The 25921-nt window shown below is 37.8% G+C and overlaps 1 protein-coding gene across 3 annotated transcripts in view; it reads right to left on the minus strand.

Moving 5' to 3' along the window:
- Ptprq (protein tyrosine phosphatase receptor type Q) overlaps positions 1 to 25921 on the minus strand; it is a 188109-nt gene that overhangs the window by 135400 nt on the left and 26788 nt on the right. For all 3 annotated transcript variants that reach the window (XM_055626210.1, XM_055626209.1, XM_055626211.1), the window contains exons 10-16: positions 21809 to 21989; positions 20190 to 20351; positions 19908 to 20087; positions 19222 to 19329; positions 18683 to 18964; positions 4019 to 4201; positions 3208 to 3309 (exon numbers count right to left, since the gene is read on the minus strand). In XM_055626210.1, the coding sequence (XP_055482185.1) occupies positions 3208 to 3309; positions 4019 to 4201; positions 18683 to 18964; positions 19222 to 19329; positions 19908 to 20087; positions 20190 to 20351; positions 21809 to 21989 (1198 nt within the window). The remainder of the gene's footprint in view (positions 1 to 3207; positions 3310 to 4018; positions 4202 to 18682; positions 18965 to 19221; positions 19330 to 19907; positions 20088 to 20189; positions 20352 to 21808; positions 21990 to 25921) is intronic.

Consider the following 25921-nt stretch of genomic DNA (forward strand, 5'->3'; position numbering starts at 1 on the left):
ATAATATAATATAATATAATATAATATAATATAATATAATATAATTAATACTATGCAGTTTTAATACTTTGGACATTTTTATGATCAAATACAATCCAGTAAAACTGAAATTTAGGCCAGCAAGGGGGGGAGGGGCCATTAGGTAAAGTTCTTAGCTACCAAGGTTAATGACCAAATTTAGTTCCTACATGGTGGTAGGAAAGAACTCACTCACAAGAGTTGTCCACTGACTTCCACATGCACATGGGAATGCACACACACACACACACACACAAAACAAGGTAACCCAATTGTAGAGAAAAAAATCCTAAGAGCAGGCAAAAGAGTTGAGGACCTCCCCTATCAGTGGACTAGGGGAGGGACACAGGGGGAGATGAGGGAGGGAGGGTGGGATGGGAGGAGATGAGGGAGAGGGCTACAACTGGGATACAAAGTGAAATAAGTTGTAATTAATAACAATAATGATGATAATGATGATGATGAAAAAGAAAAAAGAGAGAGAGACACTCACTCTCATTGTTAGGAGTTCGACAAACCCCACCAAGCTAGCAGTCATAACCCATATGCAGAGGACCTGGGGCCGACCCATGCAGGCCTTGTGGTAGCTGCTTCAGTCTCTGTGAGCCCTCTTTCATTGATTCAGTGGGCCATGATCTTGTGGTGTTTTCCATCCCCCCCTACATTTCCTCATACATTTTCAGAACCTGAGTGAAATCAGCCTTCCTGCCGGGACGAGTCTGGATTACTACCTCAGCAAACCACAGGCACATAGTGCACTAGGAAGAGACTCCGAGAGATACACGTTGCAAGAGTGGGGTTTACGTTTTACATGTTACATATTTTGAAGTGATTGGCTTTTTATGTAAAAAGAACTCTTACTGTCAGGTCAGGCAGCATACATGCTTATGGCATATCTTCCTTCCTTTCTTTCAAGATGTCCCTTCTTGCAAGGAGGTTGTACCCTGTGGGTGTTCAGAATCTAGAACAACTCATTAAGGATAAATGTCCAGTGGAAGAATGTGTTTTCTCTGCACCACTCCCATTCTATTTAAAATAATAAAGCCCGTTTTAGCACTCCTCTCCTTTGCAGTTTCCTGATTGTGTTTTCCCCACTGTATATACTGGCTTGTCAACGTTTCTGAAATATTTGCCTTAATGGGTTAATATTTCCTCACCATTGCTTTTATTCACAATGTTTGCTGCATGTCAAACTTTTTCTATATTTTCTTTGTTGCTCATAGATCAACCTTGCTCTTATAGTGAAACTAACAAATCCTTCCTAATGGCTCAATGGTACAAGTCTGAGAAGTTTAACTGTCTTTTCGGGTAACCTTCAAGGAGAGATTCATTAAATCATTCTAGCAGTTCCTTTTAGGGTATGGTTGTCCTCTTCTAAAATTCTGACCTAATCAAAAAGTCCTAATCATGACAATGAAAAATCTATTCTGATTTAATCAAGGACAGTGAATATTTATGTTGATCTGTTTTTACTGCACAAATGCAGACTTTCTATTTGAATTCTACACTTGAATCACAAAGGTCATTAAAAATAGGTTGTTGAGATAAAAGTTCATCTGAATTCTTGACCACATTATATATTCATTGAAGAACAAAGAGAAGAAACATTCCTTCTGTCCTTTCTTCATCAAATGGAGAATGGTCCAAGGATGTTGGCTTTTCTGGGTTAGATGCCTTGACCCAGAAAGTTTTCACTGTAGAATTAACACATGTCTAACAAATGTGGAAACAAGTAACTTGTATACTCTTTTAATTACTGGTAGAAGTATTTCTAAAAGTTATTCACTAGGATTAAAGAGGAAGTTAAGATTCTTTGGGGACTCAGGGGAAGTAGAGTTGAGGATTATGTCTATGCTGGGACCTGGAAGAAGGTGGAGAAAGAGGAAGTGAGTGAGGAGAGGTCCCTTCATTTATCCTGATGCTTTGACAGGCTGAATAGATTATGCCATGAAAGAGTGGCATTTAAACCTAGTAAAAAGTAAAGATACATATTTTTTTCATTATTATTATTATTTATTACAATTTATTCACTTTGTATCCCGGCTGTAGCCCCTTCCCTCATCTCCTCCCAGTCCCACCCTCCCTCCCTCATCTCCCCCTGTGTCCCTCCCATAGCCCACCAATAGGGGAAGTCCTCAACTCTTTTGCCTGCTCTTAGGATTGTTTTCCTCCTATTGGGTTGCCTTGTCCAGCCTTGATAAGAGGGCTTTTGCCTTGTCTTATTGTATCATGTTTTGCCATGTTTGGTTGTGGTTTCTTGGATGCCTGTTCTTTTCTGAAGGGATACAGAGGGAGAGTACATCTTAGGGAGAGCAGAGGCAAGCTGAGAGGAGTGAAAGGAGGGGAAACTGTGGTTAAGACATATTGTATGAGAAAAGAATCTATTTTCAAAGCTCTTTGACACACACACACACACACCCTGCCGAGGGAAGAGCAGCCCTGCTAGGCCACAGAGGAGGACTTTGCAGCCAGTCCTGAAGATACCTGATATACCAGGGTGAGATGAAAGGGGAGAAGGTCCTCCCCTATCAGTTGACTTAGAGAAGGACAGATGAGGGAGTGAAGGTGGGACTGGGAGGGAATGAGGGAGCAGGATACAGCTGGGATACAAAGTTAATAAAATGTAACTAATATTTAAAAAAATAAAAAAATTAATAAAGAAAAAAAACAATATTGACATTCAGGGGTAGCACACTGACAAATAAATAGAGAAATCTAAAAATATATCATGAATATATTAAAGCACTAATCCTAATACCATAAAACACGTTGAAAGTTATATAGATTCTACTCCAAAACTTCTGCAAGTGCCATAAAATGCTGTACACTGTTGGGACACAGTATTCACACTATTCAACCTAAAAGTATTGGGCATTAACAGCTTCCCATAAAATTGTTACTTACATTTAAATAATACAGTTAGCTTCAAAGGCAAAAAAAAAAGTGTATCTATCTGATTTTATTCAAATCTTTTGTAGCTGCTCTTATACCGTAACAATGAAATCTTTATATAGTACTGGTGCTGTGTATTTGCTGATAGTTTTTGTGAAAGGAATTTTTACACTATGTTTCATTCTATATCTGTCTCCAACTTATGGACAAGTTACCCCTGATAGCCCATTCTCATCTATATAGATCCCTTGAAATGTTAAAAAAAAAAGTGTATCAGTATGTATAATGTAGTCTTACCATCTTCCTCAGTCAGTATGGTTATTGGCATACTCCGAACTCCTTCACCTTTGAGTGTGCTGGCAGACACCTCAATCACATAATGGGTGTACTTTTTCAGTCCTAAACAGAAATAAATACATAAATTAATACAGGGAATATATCCTTTAATAATGTGCAAGAGGCAAACGATAAAAGTATTCTCAATTGAACACTCTTCCAAAAGTAAAAACTAAATGGACTAGGATTGCTTAGCAGTCTAAGAATCTAAAGAAGAGGCTGCGGGGTTGTCTCGGTGGGCAAACTAAGATCTGTGCAATCCTGGGGAATCTCAGTTCAAATCTCTGGAATACATGTATAGCCAGGCACAGTGATGTGTAACTGTAAAGTCAGTGCTGTAAAGTCAGGGAGATGGCTGATACAGGAGAATCCTCAGAACCTCACTGGCTATCTGACCTGGCACAGGTAGTTCAGAGGCAAACACCAAAGAGATCCTATCTCCAATGAGGAGCAAAGGGAACACAAACACCCAGCATTGTCTTCTACGTCCACGTGTGTAGTGGCACACACACACACACACACACACACACACACACACTCACACGCATAATCCTTTCTGTTATGAATACAAGATATAAGAATTGTAGAAAATAGAAGACCTAGAGTATTTCCACATATGACTCTCATAAATTCCTGTATTGTTTTGCCACAAAGAATTCTTATTCCCAGGATATAATTAACCAAAATTAAGGTATTTAACGTGCTAGGTTACTATTTTGTGGTCATGCTGTCCCTACGAAGGTAAATACCAAGCAGTAGAATTGTATTTTACCTCTGATGTTCTGAGTCAACGAGGTTGTATTTATGGTTCTTGCCTCATTGCCGTTACTTCTCTGAAGGTAAATTGTGTACTTTTGTATGACGCCATTGGGGCTACTTGGAGGAAGGAAGGATACCTCAATCTCTCCTGAGGAAATGTTTTTGTAAGTAATATTTTCTGGTGCACTATCCGGTACTGCAGGGAAAATGAAGATGAAATTTTATAAAACAATTGCATCCTAAAACTTCCCACCTAAAGGTTTCACATAATTTCCAGAAGATATTTAAATGCAAACACTAACCACAGAGTGATGGTGCTATGCATCCTAAACAGAGTAGGGTGTAAAGAAACCATAGCAAAAGGGGAGGAGGTCCTCCCCTATCAGTGGACTTGGAAAGGAGCAGGGAGGAGATGAGGGAGGGAGGGAGGGTGGGATTGGGAGGAAAAGAAGGAGTGGGATACAGCAGGGATACAAAGTTAACAAACTCTAACTAACATTAAAAAAATTAATAACTTGAAAAAAAATCAGTAATGTTCTGTTGTTGGAAAATCTGACTTACATAGACAGCAAAGGAAAGACCTATTATTACTTCATATGGTATTGCAGCCAAAAAAAGTGTGTATCTTAGATTAAACTAGTTTGCATAACTTGGTTTAAAGCAGACTTTCTAATCTGAAGAATTACATATGGCCCTCTATCTCCAAATGGTAACCGATTTCATCATTTCCCAATTTGAAATGGCTTTTGTCTTATTTTTGTCACGCCATTCAAATACCCCACTTTTCAATATCCTTTAACTTACAATTCACTTCAGTTCTGGTACCAAGACATTTCAAGTCTGATATCCATTATTTAATGCCCTTAATTAATCAAAACTCACATGACTATAAATCCTCTCTTTAAATACAACCTTTATTACTCAAAAATCTGTTTTCATCTCTTCCTGTACTATTTCCCACATTACATTTCATTATTCAATCTCTATGTGTTTCTACTACCTGATGTCCAAGGCCTTGAAAACTTTCTCTCTTTCGAAACCTTACAATTTCCATCAATTAAAAAGGTTTCAGTGAATGAATGTACATGTTTGTCTATGAGTCTATTAGTAGAAATACAAACATTAATAATTATGAGGTAAAATAAAAATTCTAATATGAACATTTTATTTAGTGAAAATTTCTTTAAGCAAATGAGCTTATGGATGAAACAGAAATACATCGAAAATTTTTGAAAGAGAATTTTATTTTCATGGTAAGTGAGAATGCTCTGTATACTATCCATGAATTTGCTATTGTTTTTCCTCCTTGACATTAAGTACCTTCACTGCTGTGGTTTCATGATTTGCTACCTTTCTTGGTAGAGATTTTGCCCATTTTTCATTCAGGAAATAGAGTAACTGTCCTTGAAATCTGAATGCCTCTTAAGCAGCTGAAACTATGTAGCTGCCTGCTTTTTGGGAGAGTAAACTTTTCAATGACATCTCACACCTGGTTCTCAATTAGCCTTCATGAGATCAAGCTAAAGGAGCTTGGCAAAATTCCAATTGGTGTGTATTAGCAGAATTTCAATGGATTGTAAGTACTAATTTGAAGATACCACACATTGTATTCCTGGACATATATCATTATTTATGTTTCCATAATTCTGTTTCTTTATATGACTTAGAATATATGTTTGTCCCTGTGATGATTATACTCTATTTTTAGATTATTTTCTTCATTTGGATTGCATTTAAATATATTTTTAAAATTAATGGAAAATATAGCCATTGCTTGTGGTGAATACAGGCAATTTTTGTTAAAGTTGAAACAAAGCTTTTTTCCTTTCAATAAAGAAAGAAAGAAACCATAGCTACTAACAAGTATAGAGGGTGAAAGGTCATCTCAAAGGGAAATACAAGCTATGATTCTGTAGAGCAACTTTATATACTTTTGCAGGAGTTTCAAATTGATATATTTTTTTACACAATGAATACACTATGAATTACCAAGTAATTTATGAAAAATAACTTAAGTCATTTTAACATAATGGATTGGATCAGTATCAGAGGTCAATTAAAAAATAAACAAGAGGAAAAGGAAAGCAGAGTCAGACACTCAAAACCCAAAACAATACAATAAACACATCTTAAATTCGCTAAATCTTAAACAGGACAGCTTAAGTTCATCTTTCTTTGTGTGCGTGTGTTTAAATATTTTTTTATATTATCATGAATGGGGAATGATGTAGTTTATTATAATTTCAAAAACATTTATACTCACAGTTATACAAACCATATGAATGTGTGTGATCCTGAATCCACAAAAGAAATCTGCTCAGGCTATATAATGTTGCATGTATGCATATGATCTCAGAATAACCCTAACTTTATTCTAATTATTTATCTTTATAGCCAGAGATAAGCATTTTCATTATTCCTCATAAAAGAAACATCTCTTTGCAACAATCAGAGAGGCATGTTCATGATTGCAACAACTGTGGTTTAAAAGTTCCTTCCCACAGCAGTAACAATAATGACTATTCAAGGGAGCAATTAAATAATGCAAACTAAATATCTGAACTTTATTGCATTTTATGGTCCTATTATGAGACATTTTTCCTCTCTGTAGAAAAGAATTTAAACTTTTTTAATGATATTCTAAATATAATAGACATGAAATTACTTCTTATAAACATAATAATTATAAAATTCAAAATTCCCTGAAAGTATCGATATAATGTTTGCCAGTTACGGGGTCTTATTATTAGCTAAGGCACTAAGGAAAAAAAAAAAAAAACTAATGCTAGAATATAAAAGCTTCTAAACGTTGATTAAAAAATATAATTTAACACATAAAATAACAGCAGCAATGTCTAGCAATATAATCCTATTGTCTCTTCCAAAGAATTCTAAATTTTAGTGTCATTTCAAACCAATCAGCTACAGTTAAGAAAGTCCTCAGCAACCACCTTTAAACTGCTTTCGTCATCTTCTGTATCCAAGGAAAAGTTTAAATTGCTGAGGATATGAACCCCAAGGACTCTTCGAGAGTGGATGTGTTTTTCTTTCATAACCCCAATAGCGCTAGATTCCAAGACCTGGGAAGCTGTATTCGTGAATCCTCTAGTCAGTGTAGTTATTTTCAACTTTCTTCCTACTAAAGAACTGCGGATCCTTTACAATGCTTTGTCGTCAGTGAGACACATTCCCAGGTTAGACGGGTTATATCATTTTCTAAGATGGTCTCACGATACCATTTCTGCAAAACTGGACTGGACCTAGGTCCTTTGCACAGATGTACCCAGATGGCAGTTTGGTCTTCATGTGGGTCTGCTATTTTATGTAAGAAGTGGGAAATAGTAAGAGCTGGAGGGGACGGGAACTCCACAAGCAGAGCAACAGAACAAGATAATTTGAACACAGGGAACTTCCCAGCGACTCATACTCCAACCAAGGACTATTCGTGGAGATAACCTAGAACTCCTGCACAGATGTAGCCCATGGCAGGTCAGTGTCCAAGTGGGTTACATAGTAATGGGAAGAGGGACTGCCTCTGACATAATCTGATTGGCCTGCTCTTTGATCACCTCCCCCTGAGGGGGGAGCAGCCTTACCAGGACAATGCAGCCACTTTTGATGAGAACTGATAGACTAAGATCAGAAAGGAGAGGAGAACCTCCCCTATCAGTGGACTTGGGGAGGGGCATGCATGAGGAAAGGAGAGGGAGGGTGGGATCGGGAGGGGAGGAGGGAGGGGCTTATGGGGGGATACAAAATGAATAAAGTGTAATTAATAAAAAATTTAAAAAAATTTAAAACTTTCAAACAAACAAACAAAAAAAAAAAAAAAAAAAGAGGAGCAGAGGCTGTCCCCGACATGGACTCTGTTGCCTGGTTTTCGATCACTTGGTTGGAAGGAGGCTCACCTTTTCTGAGCTGAGGGGAAGGGGAGATAGGAGGAAGAGGAAAGAGGGTGGGACCATGAAGAGAGGAGGGAGAGGGCTACCATCAGCATGTAAAGTGAATTAAAAAAAATAAATTAAAGACTTTTATCTTCTACCTTCAGAGGCGTCAGCATCTGCACACATAATATGTCCAATCATCTGAACTCTGCATCCCTTGATTTCTTCAACTCTAATAATATTTTTCCCACTTCACCTTAAACCTGGATTTCCTAGCAACACCTGAGACATGGTAATTACCTATGACAGTTAATCTTCCTCCATTTGTCTGCTACCTCTTACCTCCTACCTCTCCTGGTGTCTCTTAAACTCCTGATCCAAAAACTACCTTTGGGGGCTGGAGAGGTGGCTCAGTGGTTAAGAGCGCTGTTTGCTCTTCCAAAGGATTCAGGTTCAATTCCCAGCACCCACATGACAGTTCACAACTGTCTGTAATGCCAATTTTAAGGGATCTGACACCTTCACACTAAATGTACATAAAATAAAAATCAAATTATAAAAAAATTAAAAAGTAATTTAAAAAGTTAAAAAAGGCAGTGGCTACATCAGGGATACAAAGTGAAAAAAAATGTAATTGATTAATTAAAACAAAAACTTTACCTTTGAACAAGTTTTCTTTGCCCATTGTATTTCCTTATTTACCTACACTCAGGCTTGTCCCAGCAGCTGCTGTAATAACTCCACAGACATCTTCACCCAAAACAGCTTCTGTCTTACTTTCCTGGTTAAATCTCAGTTTACATGTGACCCAGCTCTATTTTGTGTGCACATTCCCATGAAAATAACCAGGATACCAGGGTCAGATGGAAGGGGAGATGATCCTCCCCTATCAGTGGACTTGGAAAGGGGCAGGGAGATGAAGGAAGGAGGGAGGGATTGGGAGGGAATGAGGGAGCAGGATACAGCTTGGATACAAAGTTAATAAACTGTAACTAATATTTAAAAAAAGAAAATAGCCACGAGGTAGCCAGGCTAAGTGGTGCATGTCTGTAATCCCAGCACTCATGAGGCAGAGGCAGGCAGATTTCTGTGAGTTTGAGGCCAGCCTGGGCTACAATAAATATGTCCAGGACAGATAAGGTTACACAGGAAAACCCTGTCTCAAAACAAAACAAAACAGAAATGAACAAACAAAAAAAGAATAGCCCTGTTTGACTTTTTAAGCCTGAAATCATCAGTAGATCTTTTTCAATACTGGTTACCTATATTTCTTTTTTCTACTCTTTTATATGCATTTACACCTTCCTTTATCTGCCCAAAAGAAAAAAAAAAGACAACAACAACAAAAAAAAACCTTCCTCATTATAACCTGAGAAACTTGTATCCCATTCCACTGATGAGAAAAAAAAAATCTAAAAAGACTTCTTCCTACCATAAATCTGTATAAACTGCCTTCCCTCCTTACTTAACAAAGGCCTTCCAAAGCCTTCATTATTATAGATTACATTGACCTGTCTACTCAGACCTAGAAATGTATGTTAACACGCACTGTGACATGTATCATGGTAAAAATAAAGTCAGTTCCCATAAATACTTGTCCCCTCAAATATGATTTTGTTCTTTCACTTAATATCTAAGCTTCTTGACGTTCTAATTTCTCCTAACTATCACAGTCTCTAAATAATAACGTCAGCTGGGCACTTTCCCCATGAATTCTATTCCATTTGAGTCACCTATACCATCACCTCTTAGCAGAGCAGTCATCAAATGCACATCTTCATCCCTCTTCATTCATCAAGAACATTTGACTTAGCAAATAAGTGGCTTCTAACTGCAAGCAAGTGGCCATTGAAACTGGTTCATAACTGTATGCTGCTGTTTACATCTTCATTGATTCTGCCTCTATCTCCCAATATCTATATCAAGAAGTCCATGGTATTTTATGCTTCCTGTCTTGTTTTGCTCACCTCAGCCTCATGGGACTTCTTAATGTTTGGCTTTGTATATCAGAGATATGTCCATTTCTTCCAACATATGGGTTCTTTGAGATTTAAACATCTTTGGTTTTCTTTTTTTTTTTTTTTGCATTCTTTTTTCACTAATTTATTTTTTAATTTTTATTACAATTTCTTCATTTTGTATCCCACGTGTAGCCCCCTCTCTTGTCCCCTCCCAATCCCACCCTCCTTCCCTCTTCTCCACCCATTCTCCTTCCCCAGTCCACTGATAGAGAGGTCCTCCTCCTCTTCCATCTGCCTCTAGATTATCAAGTCTCATCAGGACTGCATTGTCTTCCTCTGTGGCCAGATAAGGCTGTTCCTCCCTCAGGGGGAGGTGATCAAAGAGCCAGCCACTGAGTTCATGTCAGAGACAGCCCCTGTTCCCCTTACTAGGATGCCCATTTGGACACTGAGCTGCCATGGGCTACATCTGTGCGGAGATTCTAGCTTATCTCTATGCATGGTCATTGGTTGGAGTATCAGTCTTAGAAAAGAACACTGTGTCCAGATTTTTTGGTTGTGTTTGGGCTCCTTGTGGAGCTCCTGTCCCCTCCAGGTCTTTCTATCTCCCCCTTCTTTCATGAGAATCCTTGCACTCTACCCAAAGTTTGGCTATGAGCCTCATCATCTGCTCTGATCCCCTGCTGGGTAGAGTCTTTCAGAGGCCCTCTGTGGTAGGCTCCTGTCCTGTTCCCTGTTTTCTCTCTCTTCCAATGTCTATCCTGTTTGATTTTCTGAATGAGGATTGATCATCTTACCCAGGGTCCTCCCTCTCGCTTAACTTCTTTAGGTGTACAGATTTTAGTATGTTTATCCTATATTATATATCTAATATCCACTTATAAAAAAATGGCATACAGAGCTAAACAGAAAATTCTCGATTGAGAATGGCAGAGAATCACTTAAAGAAATGTGGAAAGTCCTTAGTCATCAGGGAAATGCAAATTAAAATGTCTCTGAGATTTCACCTTACATGCATCAGAATGGCTAAAATCAAAGACTCAAGTGACAACACATGCTGGAGAGGATATGGAGAAAGGGAAACCCTCCTCCATTGCTGGTGGGAATGTAAACATGTTCAACCACTTTGGAAATCAATCTGGCGCTTTCTCAGAAAATTAGGATCCAGCTGTACCCCTCCTAAGCATATATCCAAAATTTGTTCATTTATACAAGGACATTTGCTCAACCATGTTCATAGCAGCTTTATTAGTAATAGCCAGAATCTGGAAACAACCCAGATGTCCATCAATGGAGGAAGGGATACAGAAATTGTGGTACATTTAAACAATGGAATATTACTCAGCAATTAAAAACAAGGAAATCATGAAATTTGCAAGCAATGGTGGGAACTAGAAAAGATCATCCTGAGTGAGGTATCTCAGAAGCAGAAAGACACACATGGTATATACTCACATCTTTGGTTTTTTAAATTTATTTATTTGTTTATTTATTACAATTTCTTCACTTTGTATCCCAGTCCCCTTCTTCATTCCCTTGCAATCCTGCCGCTCCTCCCTCTTCTCCTCCCATGCCCCTCACCAAGTCCCCTGATATGGGAGGACCTCCTCCCCTTCCCTCTGACCCTAGCCTATCAGGTCTCATGAGGACTGGCTGCATCATCTTTCTCTGTGGCCTGGCAAGCCTGTACCCCCACAGGGGAGGTGAACAAAGAGCCAGCCACTGAGTTCATGTCTGAGAGAGCCCATGATCCCCTTACTAGGGAACCCACTTAAAAACTGAGCATCCTGTGGGTTTCCTCTGAGCAGGGGGTATAGGATCTCTCCATGCATGGTCCTTGGTTGGAGTATCCGTCTCTGCAGCAACCCCTGGGCCCAGGTTTATTGGCTCTGTTGGTCTCCTTGTGGAGTTCCTCTCCCCTCTAGGTCTTTCTATCTACATCTTCTTTCATAAGGTTTCCTGAACTCTGCCCAGAGTTTGGCTATGAGTTCAGTTTCTCCTTCAATACTCTGATAGTTAGAATCTTTCAGAGGTTCTCTGTAGAAGGCAGCTGTCCTGTTCCTTGTCTTCCCCTACTTCTGATGTCTATCCTGTTTGTCCTTCTGATAACTAAGTACATCGAGCATTTCTTTAAGTGTTTCTCTGCCTTTCAATATTCCTTTACTGAGAATTCTCTGGTTAGCTCTGTACCCCATTTTTAATTGGGTTACTTGGTTTGTTGGGTTTAACTTCTTTAGTTCTTAATATATTTGGGATATTAGCCCTCTGTCAGATGTAGGGTTGGTGACGATCCTTTCTCAGTCTGTAGGCTGTCATTTTGTTCTGATGACAGTGTCCTTTGCTTTACAAAAAGTTTTCAGTTTCATGAGGTCCCATGTATTGATTGCTGATCTTAGAGCCTGTGCTGTTGGTGTTCTGTTCAGGAAGTTGTCTCTTGTGCCAATGAGTTCAAGGCTCTTCCCCACTTTTTCTTCCAGCAGATTAAGTGTGCCTGGTTTTATGTTGAGATCTTTAAACCACTGGGACTTTACTTTTGTGCAGCATGATAAATACGCATCTACTTGCATTTTTCTTCATGCAGACATCCAGTTGGACCAGGACCATTTGTTGAAGATGCTGTCTTTTTTTTTCCATTGAATGGTTTTGGCTTCTTTGTTCAAAAGGAAATCAAGTGTCCTTAGGTGTGTGGGTTTATTTCTGGTTCTTCTATTTGATTCCATTGACCCACTAACCTGGACTCATAGGGGCTATCCTAGATCCTCTGCATATACGTTATAATTGTGTAGTTTGGTGTTTTTCTCAGATTCCTAACAGAGGGAACAGGAGCTGTTTCTGACACTTTTGCCTGCTTTTGAGACCTTTGTTCTCCTATTGGTTGCCTTGTCCAGTCGTAATATGAGGGGAGGTGCTTAGTCTTATTACAAATTGAGATACCATATTTGGTTTATATCCCTGAGAGATCTGCCCTTTCCTGCAGGGAAAAAAGTCTTCATTTTGGTCTTTCGGGCTTTAAAGTGTGATTTTCAGTAGTATGAGATCCGTCCAATTTTTTTTTCTTTTTTCTTTTTTCTTTTTTTGAATTTTATTTTTTTCTTATCAGTTACATTTTATTAACTCTGTGTCCCAGCCGTGTCCCGATCCCTCATTCCCTCCCAGTCCCTCCCTCCTTCCCTCATCTTCACCGTGCCCCTTGCCAAGTCCACTAATAGGGGGGAGCTCCTCCCCATTCATCTGATCCTGTTTTATCAGGTATCTTCAGGACTGGCTGCAAAGCTCTCCTCTGTGGCCTAACAGGACTGCTCCTCCCTTGGGGGGTGGGGAGGCCAAAGAGCCAGTCATTGAGTTCCTGTTAGAAATAGTCCTTGTTCCCCTCACTATGGGAAACCAATTGGTTACTGAGGTACCACAGGCTACATCTGAGCAGAGGTTCTAGGTTACATTCATACATGGTCCTTGGTTGAATGTCAGTCTCAGAAAAGACCCTGTGCCCAGATATATTTGGTCCTTGTGGAGCTCCTATCCTTTCCCCATCATACTAACTCCCCTTCTTTCATATGATTCCCTGTACTCTGCCAAAGGTTTGGTCATGACTCTTTGCTTTGAAAACACTGCTATTTAGAGTCTTTCAAATGCGCTCAGTAGGCTCCTGTTATACGTTCAATGCACATCCCATCTGTCTTTCTAAATGAGGATTGATCATCTTACCCCATGTCTGCTCTCTTGATTATCTTTTTTAGGTGTACAGATTTCATTATGTTTATCACATCTTATAGGTCTATATAAGTGAGTATATGACGTGTTTGTCTTTCTCTGTCTAGAATATTTCACTCAGGATGATCTTTTCTAGATCCCACCATTCGCCTGCAAATTTCATGATTTCCTCCTTTTTGATTGCTGAGTAGTATTCTATTGTGTAAAAATACCACAATTTCTGTACCCATTCCTCCGTTAATGGACATCTGGGTTGTTTCCAGGTTCTGGCTATTACAAATAAAGCTGCTACAAACATGGTTGAGCAAATATCCCTTTTGTGTACTTGAGCAAACTTTGGGTATATACCTAGCAGTGGTATAGCTGGGTCTTGAGGAAGCACTATTCCTAATTGTCTTAGAAAGCGCCAGATAGATTTCCAGAGTGGTTGTACCAGTTTACATTCCCACCAGCAGTGGAGGAGGGTTCATATAGGCACTCAGTGCTATGAACCTGCTTCTTAGAACCACCTTCACTGTGTCCCATAAGTTTAAGTATGTAGTATATTCACTTTGATTCAGTAAAAAAAAGTCCTTAATATCCTTCTTATTTTCTGTCTTGGCCCAATTTCTATTGTGTTGTGAGGTGTTCAGTTTTCGTGAGATTGTAAGTTTCTGGGGGTTTTGTTTGTTTGTCTGTTTTGTCGTTGTTGATATCCATGATAGTCAGAGAGGATGAAGGCTGCTATTTCAGTATCCTTAGGTTAGTTGATCCTGTGGAATTTCATGCAGAGTTCTTGACCCTTTTGGCTCCTACCCTCCTTCCTTCCTCTTTTTAGCAGGATTCACCAAGTTCTGACTAAGAACATTTGTTCTTATATTCACGGTTAAATGCAGTCTTCACCATCATGAAGAAAACTCTTCCTTGCAACAGATGGAGACCACTACAGAAATCACAACCAATAAAAATGCAGATTTATGGCCTCCAGTTCCACATCCACAGAATGAATCCACACCCAACGCTCAGAGAACATGTGGAAGAGAGAGCAGAAAGATTCTAAGAACCAAAGGGTGTATGTGAGACTGTGACTCCCAGTAATAATCAGAAGCTATACCCATAAAATCTCCCCAACATGACCACTCAGTTGTAAGGTGAACAAGGATGACACTAATGAACTTGCCAAGCTGGGAAAGAAAGGTCCATGAGACCTTTAACTTGACACAAAGGACTACACCAACTGAGAAAATCTGGGAGCAGGAAAGGGAAGATCATACCAGTTTTCCCATAACCAATTAGTCAACCCTGAAAACATACATACCATTAACACATTATACAGACTAAACAACTAATTTTAGGAACATATTGTGGGGGTATACATGTGTGTATGTATGTACTGTCATCTATCAACTATGTATCTATGTATTTATTTATGTATCTATCTGTTTACTTATTCCTATACATACACACATGCAGTAACAACTAGTAAGAAAAGAGGCCATGAATCTGAAGGAGAGTGGGGAGGGTATATGGTAGGGTTTGTAGGGAGGAAAGGAAATGGAGAATGGTATTAAATTACCATCTCAAAAACATTTAAAGAATGAGACCATACCTGACACTGGAAATCTAGCTAATTATTCAGAGCTAGTGAAGTCATGGTTTTTGGAGGAGAAACTACAAAAACTCATTTACTAAACCAGCCTTATCCCTAACAGCAATCTATCAACATTTGTCCCTATGTCCGCAGAGAAGTGTAATCTCAACCCCTCATCCAGGGAACTTCTCTTTGCCACAGATGGACTACTACAGAAAACCATAACCAATCAATATGCAAATTTGTGGAGCATAGTCTCAAATGTAATTATAGTTTAACTAAACCATCATTCTTTTTAAAGTAATAATTTTAATTAGGGGGTAAGCTATTTAAAATGCTGTAGAAATAAAATTTTAATGTACTATACCTTGAGACTTCGAGACACTTTGCAAAGGTGTCCCTCCAGCATTGCTTGCCTACCATCACTAATCAGGACAAAAACACGCCCCTGACCTCAGCATGGCAGCCATCATATTTTATTCATTTATCCTTAGGAGGTAGCCAGAGCTGAGTCTTCAGGCAGAGAAATGACTCACTGATTTGGGGGAGTGAAGATACACTGAGAATTTTCTCAGCTAACATTCAAAGTACTCCTGATGATAGTAACAGCACGGTGATATTTACCAGTTGAAGTAAACTAATCTATTAAAAAATCTAACAACAGACATAATTTGATTCATGATTATAATAAAGGCTGTTATCACAAAGACATCCTAAGACAGTTTAGTTGGCATATAAAATTGTGAAGTATATAGACAAATATAAAGATGTTATTCATTAAAACATAAAAATTCACAGAGCTCTGCTCAGAATTTTGGTATAAATCTGTGTTATATTCATATTAGTGGTTATTTTGCCAAATCATAAAAGTTCGAAATATTTACTTAAAGGATTACCATAAAGAAAGTTTTGTGGTAAGAAGGAAAGAGAATCTATGCCGTCAAAGGATTCATTTTTATTGATTTTCTTATTTTGGTAATTTCTGTATACTACACGTAAGATAACCTTATTTGTAAACTGCACATTCTACAAGGAGAGCATACCTACACACATCCAAACTCATCCATGCACAGAAAATCACCCTGTATTGATCTTCCCTATTTGAACTCTGCTTATGACTACCAAGAATGCACACATTAGAACTATGTAAGCCTGGTGAGGCTCTTAAATAGGTTACTAACTTTCTTTTCTGTAATTACCAGCACGGTCACATCAGTGGGTTATCACAACAATTGTACATAAAGCTTGACAGAAGCATGGCTCTTTTATAAAAAAAAATATTTTAATAATATTACTGAATTCTAAGAACAGACAGCTATTTTGAGCTCATTGTTCTTCAGATGATATCCTAGCATTCTACTGAACCCTTCTTCAGTCATGGGAGCTAAAGCTAGTAGCTCGACAGGAACTAGGAAATCTCACTGGTATCAATCCCACTATTTTCTTCTACGTGGATGGCAAATGTGCAGGAGATACTGAGACTACTTCTTTAGGGGAGTGGGCCTCTCGGGCATAGAACACAATCCTCCATGAGCTGGCCCCAGCTTCTCAGAAGGCTGGCAGGCCAGCCCCCTGTGACTCACCAGAACAGGTGGGCAAGAAGCTCAGGGGTAGCTTTTCCCATCCATGTTGTTATTTCATAGCTAGATCAGGGGTCTAATAAATGAACCCTGAAATGAGGCTCAGGAGACCCACCACCAAGTGTCAGCTTTACCTTATCCATTGTGATTTATTGGTCATTTTATTAAAACAGCCTACTTTGCCTTGTTTTCTTAAATATTTTCTGGAACTAACATTTTTGTTTTAAATTACCCCTCAAGTTAAATTCTTGTATTCACTTATTCCTACTTTAGAATTAAGATCATAAGACAGATAATGGAATGGAAATTGAAGTACCTTTTCCAGTACAAAAGAAATTACCACATGTCTGCAATGTTCAGAAAATAATTTTTAAAATTCAACATTAAAATGTAGTGTCCTTGATATGATGATCACTTAAGAAGTAAAATATCTGATAAGCATTCTGCTTCTTCAAAATCACAATGCACTGAAACTTAATAGTTTACTTCCTCTTACTATGCAAAGCTCAGATAGCCAATCACCACTGTGAACTGAGAGATCCTCAGTACATTTTACAATTTTCCAGCATGTGCTTTGGGAGCAAAATGGGCTTTATATAACTAATGGGCTTGGTTTCAATTCCAGCTTTATCACTTGCCAGCTGGCTAGCCTTAAGCAATTAAATTCCCTCCAAATTAATATGAACTTTAGGGGAAAAGGAAACCATTTCCTTCTATGCTGCTACGTGCAAAATAGGTTTTGAAACATTGTAAATGTTTGCTGAATGAATGACCCTTCTAGTGCCTCGGTTTTTCATGATGAAAAACCATAACTTAGTGCTGTACTCTACTCCAGAATTAAGACGATAACTTACATGAAAGCCAGGGAAAGAAACCGTGACACTTTAAGAGGAATTCGAAAACAGCAACAACCACGAAAATATTGGCCCAATGTAAAATAAAACAGAGTCACAAAAGAACAATTATCCTTCTAAAAAAGTATTCTGCCTTTAGGCGCAGTAGTCATAAGAGCAACAAGGCATGGCAGTATGGAATCTGATATCCATTAAGTTTAGTTCAAGGGTGCAATAGCTCTTGATGCTATAAAGTACTCCTTTTGTCATTCTTAGTACTGCTGTAATTATGATCCTCATTCTGTATCCATAAAGTTGTGACATCTCATTATATTAAATCTGTGCAAAACTCTCAAGGGATTACTCTCAGTGGAGGAGGTCTATTGCCTTGCTAGATTTCCAGATCATCAAGGTCAAGGACAGAGCTTCACATTTGGATCTGGCTAACCTAAATGGGGTTGCTGATATTTGACTATTTGTGACTTCCAACGTGAGATCTTTATGGAGTTCTGACAGTAGCCAGCCAGTATACGTTTATTCATTTAGATGTGTAGATTCTACAGTAAGTTTATATACTTAGCATACATTGCAGGTTTGACCTGATAGTAATAGCTTCAATATGTGTTCATACCACACAAAAAAAAACCCAATACTCCAAGATTACCAGGCAAATTCGTTGTCTTGTGTTAATTGCTCAATCACTGTTGAAACTGAGATACAAATGATGGTGTTGCTTGTGTTATTTCTGTTAGTTGAGGATCACTCCACCTCACCTCTCAGATTCCTCCTGCCCACTGTGCCCTCACCGTTAAGACTCAGGCTGACTGAGTCTTCTGAGCGTGTCTATGTTAGAGCCTGCAGTCATATTGGATGAGTCTTTGCTATTAATAGTCTTTCATTTGAACAATTCACTGATTTTCACATTAAATATCCTTTATACAGGAGAGTCGTTTTTATGTTTTTAAACAACTAAGCCTTTTTTCTACATTTTTGCCAGGAATAGTACATAAACTTCATTTACACAAAAATAACAATGAAGGTATATATTTCTCTCATAAAAATACAAACAGCAGGGAACTTGTCAGCTATGTTACTATATGACTAAGAATTATTAAGCAAACACACAAGAAAAACTTACCAGTCTCTGAAGTTCTCACAGAGAGTAATGAGGATGACTGATTGCCATGACCAAGCCTGGTATATGACCGGACAGAAATATTATAGAGGGTGTAAGGTTTCAGGTCACTTAAAATTATGTTTGTGGTTGAGGTGTTCTTTACAAACAAGGTGTCTGCGTTTTGGTAAAGCACCTCGTAGGCAATAATAATCCCATTAGGTTTTTCAGGTGGGGACCACTTCAACCTCATTTCACTTGGAGACACATCAGTTACTTTGACATCTTGAGGTGATGATTCTGGCTCTGGGTTAGGGAAGGATAGAACAAAACTTTAAAACATGTGCTTTTTCATGCTTGTTGTTTTAGACACGGAACATGTCTAAAGAAATGTTCCATGAGGTAGGCAAGAAAATGTTATCTTTTCTTCCTTCCTTGCTTGCTTCCTTCCCAGCTTGCCTCCTTCCTTTCTTCTTTCATTGCTTTCTTGCTTCCTTCCCTTTCTCCTTCCTTCCTTGCCTGCTTTCTTCCTTTTAAATTCAAAGTATATTTTATATTCTTACCGTCTTCTGGAGTTCTCACAAAGATCTCATTTTCTTCTGACAAATAACTTTCACCAACATGAGTTGAAGCAGCAACTCTCATTTTGTATCTTGAATATTTCTTTAATCCTAAAATACAACAAGAATATTGTTTAAAATCTTCAAAAAGTAGCATTCTTAGCTTAGTGCCATTTGCCAGAGGACCAATGTGAATAATTTATTAGAAGGACTGGCTCTCTAAGTCACGTTTCATATACTCTTAGTCTTCCAAATTTTTTGGGCTTCAAGGTTTTCCATACATGTGATATCAGAGATCTTTCCTGTAATGTTAAGGCAGTAAGCTGGAAAAAAATATAACTTTTGGCACCTAGCAAAGAGAATTGGCACACACACACCCTGTCAATTGAATTGCCTCAGCTAATTTTTCATGTGAGTCCATTCATTCAGGTCCTCATTATGAATTATTTTCACATACTAAGTAAAATATTTCTTAGGTTAAGTGTATTTCTATAAAAAGCTGTGATAATATCCTTTTTACTTTCTGTGGAAAGGTATACTTAAAGAAACATGTTGTATTGTTATTTCCATAAACATTTCTAAGATATCCAAATACTGGAATATGTCCTATAGCATTTAAGGTCCGTAGAAGTGCAAATTTTCCATCAGAGGAGTAGGAATGCAAAAAGAAACACAACTTTTCCTTCTACCTGTGATGAGAAAGCTGTTATCTACAGTAGTCATCTGGAATGTTCTGTTGGTATCCAATTCCATTGCATAGACTGTGTAATGAGTGATTTTCCCATTGGGATATTCTGGAGGATCCCAATATAGCAAAATAGATGAAGAACTAATATTTTTATACTTTATAGTTTGGATGGGACTTGGCACTTGAAAAGAAGAATGAACAATTAATAGAAATGAAGAAGCAAAAGTATCAATCATGTGAATAATATTTGCAAGTAATTGTTTCAGAGGAAAGGCATCTGTACCTTGCTCATGTGTTCTAGCAGTGAGAACCGTTGGTGGTCCTTCGCCCATGATGGTGAAAGCAGAGACACTGATCATGTGCTCAGTGAACGGTACAAGCCGCCTGATAACGTAAGACAGCTGTTCAGCGCTGATGTCAGTAATATAATGATTCTTGGTGGTTACTATTTGAAATCAACAAGAAAAAAAATAAAACAGAATATTGGACCTTACCATCAAAATTATTTTTTCTCAGTGAAACTTAATAGCACATTATGCATTGATATCTTCATACATTCTCATATGCAGGATGTTAGGCATACGATTTGTAGTAAATATGAACATTTTACTAATTCTAAAGACTCCCCAATATCTATAAACATCTTATTTTCATAATATGGCTTTGCAGGTTGTGGTAAAATATTTCAGAACAGTATGGTAGTGTTTTGAGAAAAAAATATAACTTTCCAAAGAAAGACTAGCAGAGGGTTTTTTGTTTGTTTGTTTGTTTGTTTGTTTGTTTTTCCTGAAATCAAACACTAGGCAAAAATATAAGAAGGAAACCTTACAAGTCAATCCTAAGTTTTAATTAAGAAATGAAAGTTTTATTTGGACTTAAAATTAACTATACATGTCTACATTATAAATTTTACTATACAATCTCTAGCCCCAGAGATTGCTTAAAGTAAGCATTCTTGCTTAAGACTTAACTGACAAACGCACATGCCTACAAAAATGTCTAAGATATTTACTTTATTTCTAAATTTTGCCTATCAATTTCTAATTAGGAACTAAGCTAATTTTGAAATATATAGGGGAGCAGCTGTATTAGAACCTGTGGGTCTTCTAGTTTTTAAGTGTTGCTGTAGTCACTTTGCACATGAAAGTAAATCAATAGAAGAAACACGTAGCGATTGAAATGTAATTTTCTGTTACTAACTCTACCGTGAATAGAAGAGCATGACACTTTTATTTTGGAATGAGGCAAATACCATAGCATAGAAAAGGCAGTGAAATAGCATGCTATTCCTAGCTAACATTTTATAATAGCCAAAGAAACAGTGCAGCCCTGCATCATATAACTGCATGCCTTCAATTTGCCCTTTAGAAACAATAAGGTTGTTTCAGAACCAACCCTAGCCTTAGAAACAATAAGATTCACTGACCCCGAAGAGCAAGTGTGTGAGCTAATGACATCACCACATACCAGGGACACCTACACCTGTTTATTACACCATGCACTAGAGTTGTAACTTTCTGACCTATTTACCTTTAGTGACATCTGAAAACCTATTTGTCAAAAGCTGCAGAGAATGTGAGGCCTGTAAATGATTTGGAGATATGTTAATCCCTCCCCATCACACCTGCTTTGGCAACTGTAATAACTGATTGTCTATGCAGCTTGGCCAGAGACTCTGGGGTGCTACTTTCTCTAGGAAGAAGGTCAAATGGGTTGGAAAGGGCTAGCCGCTGCTTGTGTGGCCTTTCCATTTGTTTCATGAGGTTATCTGACAGTTAAAAAGAAGTATCTGACTCCAACCCAATGTAACATTAATAACATGGTTGAACTCAAAGCACAGGTTCATACTTCTGTTAGATATTGGTTTCTATGCACCTCAGAAAGAATTAAAATTTTACTTACCAACTGGTGAGCTTGGGTCTTCAGCGCTAGTCCTGGCAGGAAAGTCACTGTGTGGCTGGCTGCTGTATATGAATGAAGCCAGGGAGTGCAGGTCAGAAGACATCTCTGCTGAGCCCTCAAAGAATCCTATCATTGGGTCCACTAGGTTCATCATTTCTGGAGACATGGGGTTGTTCACATACTGTAATTAAAAGTCAATATTTACAAGGAATGAAAACTCAATCAATGCCTCATGACTTAAAAATTTGTCGCCTTGGAATTACGCATTTTAAAAGAAAAATAATGTTTCTGTAACTATTGTGTTCTTTACTTTCCAAGATTTTGTCCTCAACTAAAACCCTGCACCGTAGTAACATAACATGGTCACTCTAGTTCTTACTAGATTGATACTTTATTTTGGAGAAAAGGAGGTATTAGTTTCAGACATGTATTCTTTTCTTCATGGTATAATTAGATGTTTTCATACAAGGGTTTCATAGCTGAAATATCTTAACTTCTCAGCCCACAGATTGTAAGAATTCTGAGCATATTATTAAAACAAGTTTTGTTTCTTTATCTAAGCATCCTTTATAGTATACCAGTCATGAGTGGCTGCATATCTGCTTCCTATAACAAATATTATATTGTAAAGATATTATATATCTTTAATATATATAATATATTCTTATATAATATATATTCTTATATATAATATGTATATGTAATAATATAATTATTGTGATATTATAATTTATCTTTAATCAAATGAATTACAAACAGAAAGAAACCTTGATGGTAATAGGTTTCAAGTAGGGGTCACAGCATACCCATCCATGGTTCTAAGATATAGAGTCAGTAACATTCCTTGTTGCTACATCCAACAGTGTAATCCGTAAATAATAATAGACATGGAATGAAAATATCAAGACCAGATTACATATGGAGGTAGGGATAGCTTGATGTCACTTTCTTTTGATGATCCCAACCCAGTAAAATGGAGCAAAGTAGAATGGAGGAAATATGTTTTATTCAAATGTCAGTATAAAATGTTAATCTTGAAATTAATTTTAACCAACAATTTAAAAAGGATTGCCTCAAGAGGCTTAAGAATCACAGAAACATGTGGAGTTTGGGTTTTAATTTGAACGTACTGGTCAACAAAGGCATTAGAAATGGACAGAAACATTTGATTATAGCATAGATTCGATGAGCCAAGGCAATGCTGATATTTTTTCCTAGGTGTAGCCCTATGGTTACATGGAAGTGGAAGAAAATGTCCATTCTTTGGAAATTCAGTCCATATAGGCATACAAGAACAAATCTGGAGTTCATTTTAAACACGTCCGCATTTGAAACAACAACAGGAACCAGTGGAGGGAACATTCAGAATTATGATATTTGCTAAATCCAGGCAGTGAGTTTTTGGGATCTAATTATGTAATTTTCTCTACTTTTCTATTTCGAATTTCCCAAAATACAAGGTTTAAAGAAAATAAGAAAGTATTAAAACATCTTTTTTTTATTAATTATACTTTATTCACTTTGTATCCCCCCATAAGCCCCTCCATCCTCCCCTCCAGGTCCCACACTCCCTTCCCCTTCTTCACGCATGCCCCTTCCCAAGTCCACTGATGGGGAGGTCCTCCTCTCCTTCCTTCTGATCTTAGTCTATCAGATCACATAAGGAGTGGCTGCATTGTCTTCTTCTGTGGCCTGGTGAGGCTGCTCCCCCCTCAGGGGGAGGTGATCAAAGAGGAGGACAATCAGATTATGTCAGAGGCAGTCCCTCTTCCCATTATTATGTAACCCACTTGGACACTGAACTGCCATGGGCTACATCTGTGCAGGGGTTCTAGGTTATAAAAAACATCTTTTTTTTTTTTAACTGAATGACTCTCAAACTCACCTCTAAACTCTTTTGAAAATAGTCTACTCTGTTACTTGCCAATTAAGTGATTTTATGCTGTTAAAATGGATAACATATTAAATATGTATGCTCTGGTTATCGCTATGTACTAGGATACCTGGCTGCTAATTACTTGACATGGCTTTGATCATCTTTGGAGCCAAAACTGGGTTTGGAGTTTTTGTTGTTGTTGCTATCATTAATGTGTTTGGTGTTTTTAAAAGTAATAATAATAGTTGGAGCACAAGAAAAAAAACTCAAAAGGTAAACATTTTTAGAATAGTTCAATTAATGTAAATATCTACAAAACCTATTATTTAGATGCCAACTTTCTGAGAGATTTTTTTTTAATGGGGAAATTATTCAAGAGAACTTACAGTCTTCCAAATAGCATTACTAAAATTAACGAGAAATCATCGAGACACCAGGAAGATGGCTGAGACCATGAAATGCTTACTGCTTGCATAATCATGAGGACTGGAGTTCAGACCCCTCCAGCACCTACAAATGCCAGGCAGCACAGTAGCCTACCTGCAAGTTTAGAGCTCAGCAGTCTGAGACAGCAAATCCTCAGAACAAGCTCCCCAGCTAGACTAGCTTTCTAAGTGGGCACTGGCTTCAGTTTAAACACCCCACCCCAAGACACAAAGCGGAAAGAGACTCCGGGGATGCCTGCCATCAATCTTGGGTCTCAACAAGCTTTTGAACATACACATGCTCCCATATGTATCTGAACATGTATTCACATGTGCACATACAAAACAAAAATAATACTAAGGAGGCAGGTGAGTGCGGTATGTTTACTGATTAGCTAGCATGGCCAACAGCATGAGTCCTGAGAGTTCAGTGAGAAACCCTGTCTCAAAACTAAGACCCTGTAGTTTAAAGACTCAAAAGTCCTTCAGACAGTGTCAATTTACTTTAATGTACGACTCCTGGTAGGACAAAGACACTCCAGAAGATATCTTCACACACTAAAATATATGGACAACACAAATTGGAGCCAAAGGGTTATTTAAAAAGTAAATAAATTATAAACATGAAGTTAAGAAGAAGTTGGGAAGAGTAAAGGGAGAACGTTGTGGTCAATTTTATCAGAAGACACTGAGAAACTCAAAGAATTAATAAAAAAAATTATACAAGTACATTGTAAGCAAATAAGAAAGACATTCTGATATCAGTCTTTGATATCAGCCTCCAAATAAGCATATGTGTTTGGGGGAATAGTAGAGGACATCTACTCACATCACTTAAAGAACCTAGGAAAGAGAGCCTGAGACTAAGCAAAGATTTTCTGACTTCTTACAGCTCATTTGAGCTCTGAATCCACAGGGAAATGGGGAAGACATGAATCACAAAGTTATAACTCAGAAACACTCTGGTATTCTAGCCAATAGGCTATGTTGGAACCAGACAGCTGTTCCCACTATCAATCATTTGCCTCCTGACAATCTACAATTTACAAAGCACTATGGATGAAATCAGGAGGTAGCACAAAGAGCTTCACCTTGAACTGTAATTTTGTATTAAATCTCTCAATAGTTTCTACCACATGTCAAATAAATTATGGCGAGGCAACCATAGCATTCCCTCAATTAACCAAGTTGAGCATACCTGTTGACAAACTGCCATCTTGATGTAAGAGATGGCACGAAAACTTATGACTCTGAATCTTACCCCAATTTTAATTTTCACTGGAAACTCCATCTTAAACCAGGGCAATGAATTGAACTCTGCTTTCTATCAACCCAGAATGTTATAGATCATCATTAACTGTTCCATGCTGAGAATAGTTCTCACATGTTGTCTCTTTCAAAATGGCACTAGGTTAGATGTTGGGCTTTTCTTGAGAGAAAAGACAGTGAATTTTAAGAGCAAAAATTACTAGATGAAATTACTTTTAAAAAAAAAAGAATGGAAAAGGGCAGAAAGAAATATGTAGAAATAAAGGGACGAGAGTGGAAAAGTAAAGCCATCACAATGCTTACAATTTGACACCTACAGAGTGCAAATTACTGGAATTGAGAACCACTGAATTCATCTGTATTAAGTAATTTTGTTACAAGTTTTATGTTATCCTGTACATTAAGGAATGTTTAGCTTCATCCCTGACCCCTACACAAAGACAATATCTTCAGATGTTACTTTATGTTTCAAAAAAGAAAGAAAGAAAGAAAGAAAGAAAGAAAGAAAGAAAGAAAGAAAGAAAGAAAGAAAGAAAGAAAGAA

This window comes from Psammomys obesus, unplaced genomic scaffold (assembly GCF_907164565.1).
Source record: "Psammomys obesus unplaced genomic scaffold, mPsaObe1.curated_primary_1811, whole genome shotgun sequence".
Taxonomy (NCBI): Eukaryota; Metazoa; Chordata; class Mammalia; order Rodentia; family Muridae; genus Psammomys; species Psammomys obesus.